We start from the raw sequence: 16,299 nt of genomic DNA on the forward strand, positions 1-16,299 counted from the left end.
ATAGTATCATATGAGATCAGTGCTGAGTATCTCTCAGGATGGAATATTCATCTGCCATCAGAGCATCAGGGAGAGGAGTGGGAGAGAAGTCTGGAAAAGTAATTCACATTCTGAAGGGCATCCTTACAAACCACCTGAGAAGTCTGCCATCCTCAAATGAGCTTTAACATTTTTAATTTATGTTTTAGAAAGCTCCAACAACAATGCAGGTGATGGATCAATATTAAGAGGAAAGACAAAGGAGTCCATTGGAATTTGCCTCAATTACAAGCTAAAAGTTATCTGGCTCTTTCCCTACTGAATAATTGAACTAATAGGATATTTGCAAAATTCCCCAAACTCTAAAATCTTTACTAAACGACAGCAGTATTTCCCATTCTCTGTGTGCACGTGCATGCGTACTGTCTACTCAACAGATAACTTAGTGTGTCTTCTAGATGCCAGACATTAGGAATGTAATGATGAACAAAAACAGATATGTCTCTGCCTTCATATTATGAAAGAATTTCAAGGGGAGGGTTATGACTGGAGAGTCTGACAAGTGTTAGGCTAAGAGAAGACGGCTGGTGAAGTAACACTTGAGTTATCACAAAAATATGAGAACCTAAAAGAGCATTAGTCTATGTCTTTCAGCTACCAAAGGAGAGAACTCATTGGGAGTGAAAAAGACAAGGACTTGACAATCCTAGGTTCCAATTCCATTTACAACATCCATAAATTAAGAAGTCTTGGGAAATTAATGTAATCCCTGCTTGAACAGAATTCCAACTCCTCACATGGTGGTTTTGAGAACTGTAAGAGAATGTACTTAAGTACCCAGAGCACAGTGCCTGACTAAGAGTAGGTATCCAAAAAATGTTCATTTAATTCCACACTTTCTTCACCCTTCAAAATCAGACTATGATAGAAATATTTATTTTCACAAAAGTAAATTATTTTCCCGAGTTTTCCTAAATCAAGTGCCAGGGATCTGGTAAAAGTCTTTGGCAGCTGAAAATTTGGATTATTCTCATATAATCCTGGAATAAGAACTTTTAAAAAGCTAATTTATGACTGAGATTTTTGAGAACACTTTTTAATCTTCTCAGAGTGCTTCCAACTTCTACCAAGTTTGCTGCCAAAGAAAAAAAGGAAGGTATACATATTTTTTAAATCTAGAGAAAAATACATAAAGCAGAAAATCTAGGTTTTAAAAAAACATCAACTAAGATAGAACTATGTATGTAAATAGTGTTTTGTTTTTTTTCTCCTAAAGCCCATGAGTAGCATAAATTAATCCACATACAACAGGACCTCTGGAGGAGAAAGAATGAAAAATGGGCCCTAGCTGGTTTGGCTCAGTGGATAGAGTACCGGCCTGCAGAATGAAGGGTTCCAGGTTCGATTCCAGTCAAGGGCACATGCCTATGTTGTGGGCTTGATCCCCAGTAGGGGGTATGCAGGAGGCAGCCAATCAATGATTCCCTCTCATTGATGTTTCGACTCTCTCTCCCCTCTCTCTTCCTCTCTGAAATCAATAAAAAATTGATTAAAATAAAATGAAAAATGGCATCTAAGTTTCACACAAAGGCAAACTGATAAAGGGCAGTTGGGGGCCACCTACTATCAGTAAATGCAACAATTTCTAAAAAGGCATTTTTAAATATAATAGTATTAAAGTATAAAATGTAGATTAACTTCTGAGGAGGAAAGAAATTCAGCTGAGACAATAATTTATAGACTGATACAATTTAATGTTTTAATCCGGTTCTTGTTTAATTTTTATTCTTGTTTATATTCTAATAAAGTACTTTTCTGTATTTTTATATTTATTACCTAAATTCAGAGCCTGGATATATTAACTTATTAACCAGGTAGAATTTATACATTCAGATGAAATGTTTTTGAAACAAGTCAAATTACAAACTGTAAAATTTAGCAGACCATCGATTCACAACCATGTTTTGCTTCATCTTTACATATTATTTTTAATAGCCCTTTGTAGCTCATAAACTATATCTAAATCGCATATAATTTTTGCAATGAATTAAAGTTATCCTAGATAATAACACTGCATTTTCTTCCAATTTTCTAAAGCAGCTCTCCACAATTGTTTCACAATCTTATCCATAATTCCATACGTTATCGCCATTCTTTGACCTGTTGTCTAGCTGATTTGCACACAATTCAACAGGTGATATTGGAAAGTAATATTGTAAAATAATATTACAAGGAAAAAAAATGTTTTAGTTTTAAAGAGTTAAGTAGCCGTCAACTGGAAATAGAAGTAAACATGTTACATTTTAAATCTTAAACACTAACACAAATATTGACAGTGTAAAATTGTTGTTTCAATATAAAACATCTTGCATTAAGAGATCTGAGTTTTGGCTTAGTTGACATGCTATTTATTCCTATGACCTTTTATAAGTCACTTAGCTTTTCTAACACTTAGCATACAGTATTAAATGAATTAATTAAACCTCTCATCACACACACACACACACACACACACACACACACACACACACAGCTATAGCTCTGATTTAGTTATATTCTCCATAACAATATTGTGTCCAATGTATAAATGAGAAAGATCCATTTCAAAAATAAAAGGCATAACTTAACAGCTAGCAAAATTTCTGAACTTGAGTTTTAACTGCAACTTTTTCAAGTCAACAACTATTTATTGAGTGCCCTTGGTCCCTGTGACTATGTGAGTGGGGAAATACTGCAGGCAGAGGAAGAACACAAGGAGGTTGGGGGATTAGAAACACTTTGCATATGCCCACCACAGAAAATATTAATGTAGCAAAATTAAAAATGTGTATGTGGAGGGGAGAGGGGGGACAGTGGCAGTATTTGTGGTAAGAAATGCTAGAGGTAATTAGCAGAATTACACAGGCTCTGCAGGCCATATCAGTAAATTCAGACCTCTTCCCAAGACCAGAGAGGAATCATTAAAGTGTTTAAGCAGTGGTGTGGTGGTATGATTCAATTTCTAATTTTGAAAACTCCAGTGCACAGGACAGCAAGGCAAGACTGGAGACAAGAAAATCAGTTAAGAGACAGTTTTGAGATGATGAATTAGAAGGCAGTACAATAGTAATTAATAGGAAAACTTCTGCAGTTAGTTGCCTGCATTTGAATCTGTTTTCCACTTACCAACTTGCTGTTTCTGTTTTCTCTTCTATAATCCAGAGATAAAAAATCTTCACAGGGTTATTGCCAAAGAACAAATAAAACAATACTCATAAACAGCATGTTGCCAGGCACAGAGTTAGAATGCTAATGCTTATTATTAATGTATTGTTAATAGGCAGAGAAATTGAGAATATTACCTGGAAGATGTTTAGGAGACAGAAACTGACAGTGAAGATATAGGACAAAGGGGAAAGGAATTAGACTCTAGTTCCTGGCTTGAATAATGGCTCTATTTGAGAAGATGAGAAACACAGGTGGTTTGAAAGTTTTGAAGGAGAAAATAGTGTTCATTTTTTGGTATGTTGATAGTGAGAGACATTCCAGCAAGCAGGTGAATGTGGTACTTTGAAGTGAAGGAAACAGATCAAGGCTGGAGGTCTGAGAATCTGAGCAACAGATGGTAATCTAATCCACAGAGGTTGGTGAGAGCCCCTGGAGAAAGGACATATGGGTTGAAGAAGTGCTGGCACTAGATAGAAGCTATGGAATAGCAACATTAAAGGAAGCCTGCAAAGGACACTGAGAGAAGGAGGGCCCGAGAAATAAGAGAACAGTGTGAGCACTCAGAACCAGAAGAAAAAGAAGTGCTTCAGACAGAGGACAGTGTTCAGCAACATCCACACTGCGAAGCAGTAAAATAAGGACAGTTTTCATTGCATCTAGCAACGAATTACTCATTCACATAATAAATGTGTGTCAGACACCAGGCCCTGGAGATGCAGTGGTAAATAAGTCAACAAGAGCCTTTCACACACAGATTTTATGTTGAAGATAGACAGTAAACTAGTAAGCAAAATACTTATTTGAAATAGTAGAGACAAAGTGACATATGTAAGAGTAAAAAGCACACACCACTTTAGTGAGTTTGGGATGGCATCTCTCTGAGGGAATATCTAAGCTGAGACCTAAAGCAGGAAAGGGCTCAGCATGGTCAAAGAATTGAAAGCAGCTGCCGAGGGCACAGCATAACACTGGATGGATGGGGAGGAGCCACACCACGTTTGTAGAGTATGCTGAAGGCACGGTGAGAAAAGTTTAGATGACCTGTTAAGCATGTAAATGGGGAAGTTAAGGTCACTGTAGCTAATAGCACTTAGTTGTTTGCTTTTCCTCATTTATACTATCCTTAATAATCAGAAATAGGACATGTCATCACTCTTTCAACCATTAACTGTTTATTACAATATCAGAATAAACTTTTCTATTTTAAAGGATACTGATTATAGCATGTTACCTCTAACATTAATATTACTAATCCACTTTTAACTTTCCATATTTCTTTCAAATATATTAATCATAATATTTGCTTGATTCTAATGACTAAATTATATTTCTCTGGGGTAGTTTCAAGCAATGTACATCAGAATTTGAATATTTTGTAGCAGGAAGAATCAGCAAGGTGTTACTAAAACCTGATTAAACTCATCCAAAAAACTTCCATAGAGTTTATATTCTGTAACCTTAGGTTCCTATCTCCTTTATATATTTGTATATATGTATATCATAGGTAAAAGTTGATGCAGAAAACATTGGCTTGATTCTGAGCAGCTGAATTACATGTTCATATTGTTTTTTCATTTCTTTATCTGCAAGAGGAAGAATTTATGGCCCTTTCCTATTTCATAAGGATATCAATAACATAAAATGATATTTACTTGATATCTATTATCAGGCATTGAGGTAGGAACATTACATAAATTGTGTTTAATCATCCTCATACTAAGACTGCAGAGGCAAAATTTAAGCCTATTTCTGTAATCTCAAAAAATTGGATCACTAAACCGTGATGCTTCAGACTATTAACAGATTGAGTTTCTTAAAAATACCTATCTGGCCGGGACCGGTTTGGCTCAGTGGATAGCACATGTGTCAAACACAAGGCCCGCGGGCCAAATCCAGCCCGCCAGGCCTTGCAATGTGGCCCGCACCGCGCTGTCATCACTGCACTCCGCTGTCAGTTTATGACATTGTCAGTTTATGACTGTTCAGTAAACCATTCGGCCCGCGATTTAGGCTGGATTTTAGATTTTGGCCCCTTCTCTGATTGAGTTCGACACCCCTAGGATAGAGCGTCGGCCTGCGGACTGAAAGGTCCCGGGTTCGATTCCGGGCAAGGGCATGTACCTTGGTTGCGGGCACATCCCCAGTGGGGGGTGTGCAAGAGGCAGCTGATCGATGATTCTCTCTCATCGATGTTTCTAACTCTCTGTCTCTCTCTTCCTCTCTGTGAAAAATCAATAAAATATATTAAAAAAAAATACCTAACTGATAAGTTATTAAATCATAAACATGAATTTTAAATAACAAATGTCATTTTATTAAAATTTTAATAAGCTATGTACAACTTAGAAATATTTGCTATACACACCATTCCTATACATTTCTCCTTTTGTCATAACTTGATTTAAATTTTTTTAATAATGGAAAAGAGAGGTGAAAGACAGAAAAGATTAACTACAGTGTTTAAGGTACCAGAATTACTATTCTGGATCAAAATTTTTCTCAGTTAATCTTTAAAACACATATTAAGTCCAATGAACTGCCTATTCTCATAGAACTTTATTTTTCTCTCAAAATTACAAATTACAAATGGCCTATAGTTTTCCTGAATCAGAAAAACCTAATCTCTGATTAGAACCTCTAAAGGTCACTAGTTCCCTGCATTCAGAAGGTAACAAGTCTCAATAAAAGCATCATAAGTTGCCCTCAGCAGTAGCTACAGAGTTGTATTGTGAGCTCTTCCTGCTAAGATTTTTTCAGGTAGCTAAGTCATCCACCTAGATTCTGTCTAAAGAAGTCTAGATATTTAACAAAAAGAAACTACTGCCAGATCATCTTTATTTTCCTTAACAAAATACACACAAGAGCACAAAATTCACTTATAATATCATTATTTTACAAGTATAAATAATGCTCAGAACTCGTTACAGTCAAGTGCAGAAATATTTCCTATGCTATGTAAACATAAGCTAATTATAATATTATGTGCCTTTGGCCCAGCTGCAAAATAAGAGACATCAAAAAAGAAACACTGCACTTGACTGTTCAATTGCATTCTTACTGAGAATTCCTATCAATGCCTATATAGTTATAACTTTTATAGTGCTTAATGTAAATGCCTAAATAGACATTTCCCTGCCCCTGGCAAATATCTTGAGAGTAAAACTTCTATCCATTTTTAATGATGAACTATTAAAAATCTTGAGTCTCATTCCTTAAAACAAACACTGTTAGAACTTATTTCTAACCAAAGTTCTTCCTATGTCAAAAATGGATATTATTTACAGGTCACACATATAAAAAACAAGAATGCTATCATGTTTGTTTACTTTTAGAATGCAAAAAAAAAAAAATCTAAAAGCCAGTGTGGGTCTTTGTACATTCAAAAATATTTTACTTTACTGATATCACTTGCTTGTAGTTTTAATACCTAATAGATACAATTTTGACAAATTGAAATAGCTAAGCAATCTGAATTCAAATGATATCAAGCATATCCTTAGAGAGAGAAAAAAAGCACCGCCTAAAAAGCAATAACTGATATCAACAAAACTACAGCTATCCAGTTGAAGGCATGTGGAAGCATTTACTACATCGTCATCAATGATTCTCCACTTAATTCAGGATTAGGAATAGAATCAGGAATAGCATCAGAAATAGAATCAGGAACAGAATCAGCTTTGGAAACTATTGATTTGGCTTCATTCGCTGAGGTTTCCTCCTTCTCTGTCTCCTCTTGCTTTTCTTCTGGTTCCTCTGTACCAGATGCTTTTTCAATCACTTCATTTGTTTGCTCTGTATCTGTTATTTTGTCCTCTATCTGCTCTGTAGTGTTACCCAAAACATCTTGTTCTTCTAAAGATTCTGAAAAGACAAAGAGTTAAGACTTCAGGAATACAAAAATGTTAAAATTGCTAAATAAGGTAGGTATATGAATTGGTACAACAGAAAGAAAAAAAAACAATTTGGGGAAAACAAATCCATACTTTATCTAAAGTACCATATTTTCATAAAATTTAGAAATTTTCATATTATTTAAGAATTTTCCTAAAGATGCATTTGAAAGTTGAATGTTCAATCAAACAAAGCCCCAATAGAATTATGTGCTGTAAGACAATAGCCCAGCAAACAAAATAGGGTATTAAATCTCAGATTATGTTTCTTAAAGAAACTGTCTCCCTTGTGCCAGGCAATCCTGTGAGCAGCGTGTAAATATGTACCTTTGCATGTATGTAGGTGGTGCTATTTCCTACACTGATTTACATCTCTATTATCCCAGACTTTAGAAGGTCTATAGACCAAGACCTTACATCTATATTATCCACCTTTTCCAAAGGCATGACAAGTGTCCCCTTGTCCCTCTATATAAGACAAATCCTCATGATTTAAACCTCTGGGTCAGAATATGCTATACACCTATATATACAATGGTAGGGAGAGAAAGAAAAGGGTCTTTGACTTTTGTTCCTGTCTCTAAAACGGAGACTAATTAAAGGTCTTGCTCCCCACCTAAAAATTTGTTCCTTTTAAACTCTCTAGTAAGTTTCATTAAACTCAAATCTTAATAATTTAATAACAATTTTATTATATAAAGTCTCTATAATTCTTTATGTTTAAAGAATGGGATGGAAGAGGGAATGACCAGAGCAGTTTTTATAATAAATAGCAACTGCTTTTGCTAGGAAGATAAGGTTAAATCACATCAGCTAAACAAATAAGCAGATTTTCCCCATAGAAGATCCCTTATGACATACAACAAATGTTATTGATTCAGCATTTATGGAGTGAAGACCAGTCTACATCAGTAAAAAGTTCTAGTTTAGTTCCTTATGTAGTACAAAGTGTGTGTGTGATATTTTAAAACAATTGTTTCTATACAGATATTTTATGATAGAATCTATTTTACAGAACTGTAAACTTTTTTCCAATTTTTACATTTAGGATGAATAGCCAAAATTATACAATTAGGAACATCCGAGTTAATGAGGTTTTACTATATAAAAACTTCATATAACCACAAAAAAAGTAGTAAGGAATGGTTCTTAAATCATATAACAAATGTCACAAAAATGCTATTTTTATTTCAAAAGGAATTTAAAATGGCATTGCTGCACCACTTCAAATCTTACAAAAATCCAAGGTAAAAAGCTGTAGAGTGACTGAGTCTGTTATTTGAATGTTCCAGTGCAAAAAGGGAAAGCAAACAGTGCAGATAAAATTCTATAGACATGGACAGATAATTCTGCTACTTGGGCAAGTAAGGCCTTCAATGGAAAACTTTAAGAGTGACTAACCATTTGTAATTCTACCCTAACAAAATTTATCAATAGAATTTTACATTATGGCTTTCCACAATACTTACTTGCCAAGAACTTTACAATTTGTTAAAAATTTAGTAAGCCTTCTGAATCAAACAAAGAAAGCCAAACAAAATGAAAGAAGTTCGGAATCCACGACTCAATTCACCAATAAACATGTTGAAGTGAACATAGGCCCACTTAGTTTGTCAGATTCTGTCAGACAGACTGCCTCAGTACTAAACAAGAGAGGTATCAAAGTCTATGGTTTAAATGTTAAAGCTCTATGATACAACTACTTTCAGAAACACATCCTGCAGGTGGGATGGTGGAGCAGGTGAGGGGGTGGTGCCAGGCCACAGTAGGGTGCCAGGCAGGGCTGAGAGGCTGGGGGCATGAGCTGGGTCCCGATCTTGCAGGCCACCTCAAGAGACTCCACCCATGCACAAATTCATGCACCAGATCTCTAGTATTCAATACACAAAATACTGCTTATTTACCATTGGTGAACAAATCCATTAGATGAGTAAGAATGTCATTAAGCAATGCTACAAAATTGTTTGTTTGTTTTCAGTGAAGGTATTTTAGAAAAGAGAATCTGCAGGCCAAAAGATCTTTATGAATAAAATAAGCATGCAAACTGATACTATGGTTAATTTGCAACTTGATAAACTGTACATAATTAAATATAAATAAAGGTATAAGCTTTATTCTAGTAGATCTAGTAAATATACAGAATTCAACAAAATTTACATATCAAATAGTTAAATATCATAGAGCATCATAACAAACGATACTACAAATAGAATTTTCTCTAGATTAACAGAATCTAATAGTAACAGTATATTCCTTAAAAGAAAGGAAGAGCAGAAATCAAGTTATCAAGATAAATTTCTACATTATATAAATTTTACTTGTTACTATTTATAGTATTGATTAGGTGCCATGAGTTTTATTAGCAAATTATTTCTAGTTGAAGAAGAGCTATTTTTTCCTAATACAATTAAATAAAATTTAGACAAATACAACTGAGCAATGAAAGTAATATTTTTCAAACATGCTAGCCTAAAACCACTGAATTAGTATATTAACAATGTAAAAACTTCATACTTTCTTACCATAGCTAACAAAACAAAAAAATGCTATATGTCAGGTATTTTGGATTGCATATTTTTTAAAAGCAAAACTGATAAACCACTTTAATGTGGTTTAGCAGATTCAAGTATTACTATACCATCCATTTAACCATAAAAGAAACTGAGGAACCTAAAAGCAATTCATTACTTTGGAATACCATACCTAGTATGCTCTTAGATACAAAGACAATCCATAGTCCTAATTTCTTGTGTTTCTTTAATATTCTATTACCAAAGCATTTTCTATATACAATTCTAAAAACAAAAAAACAACAACAACAACAACAAAAAACTTCTAGGAATTCAAATGAGCAATTAATGAAAGAAGTTTCTTCTAGGTCTCCTTCTCCGATGAAAACTTTACAAGATATCATATGTTGTTCTAAAGAGTGGTCCAAAAAATTCAAAAGCCTTGTGCCTCATCCTAAATGCAAAATCTAGTAGCAGAATCAAGACACAACTTAATTCCAAAGTTTCACATCACAGTTTTTAAGAAGGTGTCTTCTATTGAGTCTAGATTATTCATATAAATTATTTTAGAATATTCACTGAAAGAAAATTCAAATGGAAGAAAGTTACCTTTTCATTCCATCTGTAAATTCAATAACTGAATTTTAACAGCTTTTGCTGCTATCAAGGAACTATTGCAATATTTAAAAAATATAAAAATTATAGCAGAAAAATTGTAGAAATCAGAAATCTAAGCCCTCAATTACACTGCCTGTCAGCATAGAGAATAGATGATTAAGATAATATGATCTTAATAGTTCAATTTAATCATAAAGATATGCCTCCAGTGTTCAAAACAAATGCATCTTCTCTGTTCATCAAAAATACTTCCAGTCATTTACTGAAGGAATCCAGCTTGAAATTGATAACTGTATATCATAGTGTTGAGATACGAGTCTTGGAGAAAAGTTCAATCTTCTAGAAAGCCAAAGAAGTAAATGGTGCTCATTGCCATTTTAATGAATCCAAAGAGAAGTTTGAAAGTTACTACTCTAAAGATAATCTTAAATCAGATGCAAGTGTTGCTTCAGTTTCTAGCACTATGAAGTTACTAGACTCTGCCTCATATTTTATCTTCACCTATTAATATTACCTTATTAGGGTTGAATATGACCCAGTTAGACTTCACTCCAGAGATTTCAGACAGAAAATGAGGCATCTGGGGTATTGCTCCTCCTAGATTAGATGAGAAGGAAAGGTATAGCTCGGTGTTGTTTGCTAACTATCTATATTGACCTTAGCTGAAAATAAAAAGCATTAGGCTCATTATCAAGATTTTATTTTGTTGGCTGATTTTTCTTTTTCTTTTTGTCCCAACTATTGGCTTTCAAATATTCACTTTAGCTTTCATAAGCAAGGTTACTCATGGAAAGGACTTCAATGTTTCCTCTAGGCATCTTCAAGTAAGAAAGTCTTTCATTTTCCAGTTCCAAGAGGGTGTATTGGTGAGGCAGATGATTTTCATGTGACAGCATGAAGCTCAGAGCATGACTTAAGCAAACGAAAAAAAATCTATTATGTTTGGAGTTGATGTTGCAGACTTGGAGAAGATAAATGCTTTGATTCACTTTTGGAAGTAGCAGACCTCTTGTCATGCCTATCTATTCAAATTCCTTTTGGTATTTGTTATTAAGCCCAAAGCCAAGCCTGAGTCAACACATGTATTTTATTATTCAATTTTTTAAAAAAGATACACAAATTTTCATAAAACTTATCTGAAAATTCCCCCATATTATTTTTAAAGCAATTTTCCCACACTCAATGCTTTTATAAAGAAGAAATCAAATACATGTAAATGATAATTCCTAAAACTTAAAAGGATGAATATTGATTGCTAAATAAACTATGTAAGCTAAACTTCCAATATGAATTTTTTTCTCTATAGCACCAAAATATCATAGCCTGAATCATAATTTTAGCAATCTTCAGAATTCAGAGCTGCTTAAAAACAGCTCCTCACCTCATTATTAACAGCAAGAAATAGTTGGCAATTAATAGACAGCTCTTCCAACTCATCTTTTCCATTTTTTTTTTTTTTCATGAAACTTCCTCAAGAATTCCTAAAATAGAATTGCAAGATAAGGCCTAAAATCCAATGAATTCTGATGAACTCTGTTTCTCTAAAATAAGGTTGTTTACATCAAGGCATGTGTCAGCAATGTTAGTCTCACTGATCAAGATAAACTGTTTCAAAGGACTACCAGCGATACCAACACAGTCAACTAAAGGATGCAAGGATGCCTTTCCAATTCCAAGGTCTCTTGCTTGCAGTAACTTCTAATTCAAGTGGTAAGCAAAAGCTTACTTTATCAATATCAATTGCAATTTTTAAAAAATTGTATCTTATAGTTGCCCCATAATTATCATAATCTGCTCCATTTAAATAAAATGGGGAAAAAATGATTCCATAAAAACATTACCAGTCAAATCTTCTGTTATTAGAAGAGGTCACTCCATAAACAATGTTTTCCTAGCTATTACTGGATGCTGCTTAACAAGTTATATTTTAAAACTAAAACACATCATACCAATTACACAGGAGGCTACAGTATCAGAGTGATAAGTGATATATGCATTCTGCAAAATCTGATAAATAAATCCATTCTTATTTAAAAGCATTATTCTGTTATTGTTAAAATAGTAAACATTATTAAGAGACAAAATTTTTTAATGAACACATCCATACCTTCACTTATCAGGTTCTCTGATGAAATCACACTTCCTGCAGGCAAGGGGCCAACTAAACTTGAGCCTTCCACAGCCTGCCTCTTCTCAAAACTAAACTCTGGCAGTCTTGGAGCCTGAGGTCTGGTTTTTCTTGCAGGATTCAAGAAAAAACAGTAGGCACACCGAAAAGCTGCAGAGAATTAAAAAAAATAAATAAACAAAACCACAAACCAAAGAAAACTCAAGGATAGTCAGATAACTCACAAGATTACTTTTGCAAATAGTCAAAGAACTCTTCAAAAGTTATTTATCCCTAGTGAAATTATATGTGGTTTTAGCAATATTATTGCAAGTGTTCTAACCAAAGCTAATTTTAAAGTATACTTTCTAATTATTATTAGAATATTAATTTTAGATTAGAAAAGATAAGTTATATAGCAGGTTAACTAATAATTGCAAAACAATATTAATAATGACCTAAGTGTATTATAGAAATTACATTTCTAGTCACCAGAGTCATTAGGTATTTTTAAACCCAGAACCTTCCTCATTTACCCAAGAAAGTGTAGTATATCATATATGAGAAACATAATTAATTTAGTACAAAGTTCTTTAATAGTGGCTATACATGAGAATCATCTGAAGAGCTTTAAAACCATGCTGATGCCCAGAACCCCACCCCATATCAATTAAAGCAGACTTTCTTGTAGATGGGCCCTGGGCTTCATACTTTTTAAAAGCTTTTCAGATGATTCTGATACACAGTGAAGTTTGAGAACCGCTGGCCTAGAGATTGTACATTGTTATGAGAAAAATCTCATTTGTCTTTCCTGCTTTGCTATGTTCTAAAATAAGGACAATAGCTTGAAAAATATATACAGAGACAGTACCAAAATTAAAATGACATTAGATGGGAGCAGGCATAGAATAAAAAATTAAGCATGAAATATTTAAATCTAACTGCCTAATAATTCTTACCAATGTATTCAAATTCTTCTTTCAATGCCATGCCATTATGAGAAAAACACTGCTGACATATAAGGGCATACCTATACCAAAAGGAAAAATATACTAATTACAAATGCAAACAAAGCCCATGGGAAAAGCTACTTTAGCCATCATAGCTAACTTATATTTTAACATAGCTAAGTATGTCATAGCAAACTATACAGATGTTCTTAGTAAACAATAAACAATACTGTTTAAACATAATAGTCAAAATTTCAACCATTTTAAAATATAATTTATGTATCAAATTAAAAATAAACTAAGCAATCAGTCAAATGAATACAACTTTTTTAAGTTTGCAGAAACATTTGGTAACAGAACACCTCAGTGTTTCCTAAAGTATCTGGGGATGATAGACTCAAAATATGTAGTCAGATAAGAATGGAAAAGATGGAACTTCTTAGGGATTCTCAATGAGAAGTTTTGTAGTAAAGAAATTAATTTTGTTTAGTTCAACCCAAAGATTAATTTCTCTACGCCATAATTCCTATACTTATCCTAGTTACACTTAAACATCTTCCTCACTTTCTATTTATAGACTCATTCTATTCTTTGTTTTGAATAACATATAATTTATTGTTAATTTTATCTAGCCCCTTTATTAAATTGATAACATTAACCAATAACCTTGTCAAATATCTACTCTACTATCCTAAAAAAAATTCTTAAGTCTATATTATGACAATTGCTATATCATAACTCTCTTCCTAAAATTATTATAAGGATCAAATAAATAATTGAAAGAACATTCTGAAAACTGTAAGTGCCAAATACATATAAATTATCCTCATGTTATTAAAATCATCACCATCACCAAGTCTAGCACTGATCTATAAAATTACACTTCTTTTCTTTTTTTTTTTTTTTAATATATTTTATTGATTTTTTACAGAGAGGAAGGGAAAGGGATAGAGAGCTAGAAACATTTTTGAGAGAGAAACATTGACCAGCTTCCCTGCATACCAGTGTACATGGCCTTGACTGGAATCGAACCTGGGACCTTTCAGTCTACAGACCAACGCTCTATCAACTGAGCCAAACCGGTTTGGCTAAAATTATATTTCTTAAAACCTATCAAGTTTTCACTAATTGTATGCTCTTCAATTTTAAAAGTTTTAGTGAAAAGAATCAATTTCTCTAAAAATAACTGTAGAGTAGTATTATAATATAGTACTGAAATACATATATTTCAGTATTTTACTTCCATACTTTATCTAAACTCCTACTGGGAAAAAACAAAAACACAAAACTGAATGCATACTCTTTTGCAGGGCTATGAAATAGTCCATTATGTTTTAAAATAAGGAAACAGGAGCTACAAAACTATAGAAATCTAGTGCATCTAGTGCATGCACACAAAACATACACACCATGACCAATAAACGTTTTCTTCATTTTCATTTTTTTTTTACCATCCTAGTAAACATTACCTGTTTTGTGGACCATCACCAACTAAATATTCAACAACTCTATCCAAAGCACTTCGTTCTCGGGGGAGAATGGGTCTAGCTAAAGGTGGACCTGGAGGATGAAGACCTGGTAAATAAATAAACACATAAAAATTATATGTATAAAATACATATAAATTTTAATTCAGTTTACTAAGAACTACCTATGCTTTTTAGAATTTAAATGATTTTAACAAAAATAACATTGAATATTATAAATCTCTGTAAATTATTTAACATATATAATTTACTAAGACATGAAATTATGTTAGGTTCTGTACAAACTAATTTTTAAAATGGCCAGATTCTTAAAAACACATGTAATAATAAATTACAGAATTCCACTTTGGACCATTATAGTCACAGGGGTCATATTTACCTTCCAAACTAAAATATGATGCAAAATATACGATGCAACAGTTTTAAAGACAATGGATATCAGGCAATGTAGGATAAAGATTTCTGACAGACAAAAAGCAAATAAGATGAACCCTACAATTGCCCCAGCTTGTTGTCTATAATATCAATAGAAAGAATTTCCAGGCAACAGCTCAGGGAGAGTAATCCCAGGTGAAGTAAACCCGTTCCCCTGAGATGAGATAAAGCTGGAACTTTGCGGAAGGCAAAGGAGCTTGAGTTCACAGGAAAGTCGAAGAGAATGCACAGAGCAAAGATTTACAGACCATTCAACAGAGTACTGACTGATACAAGCATATGAGGAAACTACCTGAGAAAACTGCTCCAAAGTATTTAAAGGTAAAGTAGCTCACACAGGGCCAAAAATATTGCATGTTCCCACCAGAGTGGAAAACTTCATAACTCACAGGTCAAGGTCACTGATCAAGTATTCAGAGGAGTTTTGTATAGGAATATAAAAATATCCCATATCCAAATAAGCAGAAAAATACAACCCATCATGAGAAAAATTAATCAAAAATGACCTTGAAATGACAGTGATAATAGGATTAGTAGACAAATATGTTAAGACACTTATGACTATATTCCATATGCTTCAGAATCTAGAGGAGACATTCACTGTTAAGTAGAGGCACAAACTTCTGCAGATAAAAACTACAATGTCTAGGATAAAAAATCCAGAGATGGGATGAATAACAGTTTGCATATTACAGAAAAAAATATTAGTAATTATGAAGATATAGCAATTGAAACCATATAAAACAAAGACTAAGAATATTTTTAAATGAAAAAATCATCAGTGAGCTACAGAACCTCAAGCAGTCTACTCTAACATGCATATGACTGGAGACCAGAAGTAGAGAAAAAGGGAAAAGAAAGTAATATTTGAATAAATAATGCACCAAAATTTTCCAACTTTGATGAAAACTATAAACCCATAGATCAAATATCAACAAAACTTAAGCACAAGAAGCATAATTTTGCAATAAGACACAACATATTCAAATTGTTTAAAACTAGTGATAAAGAGGACATCTTAAAAGCAGTCAGAAAAAGATACATTATGTATAGAAAACAGATATAGAAATGACAGCACATTTCTTATCAGAAAAATAAGCAAGTCAGAAGACAATT

At 33.2% G+C, this 16,299-nt stretch overlaps 1 protein-coding gene across 2 annotated transcripts in view; it reads right to left on the reverse strand.

The window, feature by feature from the left end:
* Nucleotides 1–2,223: 2,223 nt before the first annotated feature.
* LNPK (lunapark, ER junction formation factor) overlaps nt 2,224–16,299 on the reverse strand; it is a 64,083-nt gene continuing 50,007 nt past the window's right edge. Inside the window, exons 10-15 of one of the 2 annotated variants that reach the window (XM_084892668.1) lie at nt 14,731–14,836; nt 13,271–13,341; nt 12,312–12,482; nt 10,719–10,801; nt 5,445–7,047; nt 2,224–5,009 (exon numbers count right to left, since the gene is read on the reverse strand). In XM_084892668.1, coding sequence (XP_084748794.1) covers nt 7,039–7,047; nt 10,719–10,801; nt 12,312–12,482; nt 13,271–13,341; nt 14,731–14,836 — 440 coding nt within the window. In that variant the 3' untranslated portion in view covers nt 2,224–5,009; nt 5,445–7,038. The remainder of the gene's footprint in view (nt 5,010–5,444; nt 7,048–10,718; nt 10,802–12,311; nt 12,483–13,270; nt 13,342–14,730; nt 14,837–16,299) is intronic. The other variant, XM_084892667.1, reaches the window with a different exon arrangement.

The sequence above is a fragment of the Pipistrellus hanaki genome (assembly GCF_964339955.1).
Source record: "Pipistrellus hanaki genome assembly, chromosome: 8".
NCBI lineage: Eukaryota > Metazoa > Chordata > Mammalia > Chiroptera > Vespertilionidae > Pipistrellus > Pipistrellus hanaki.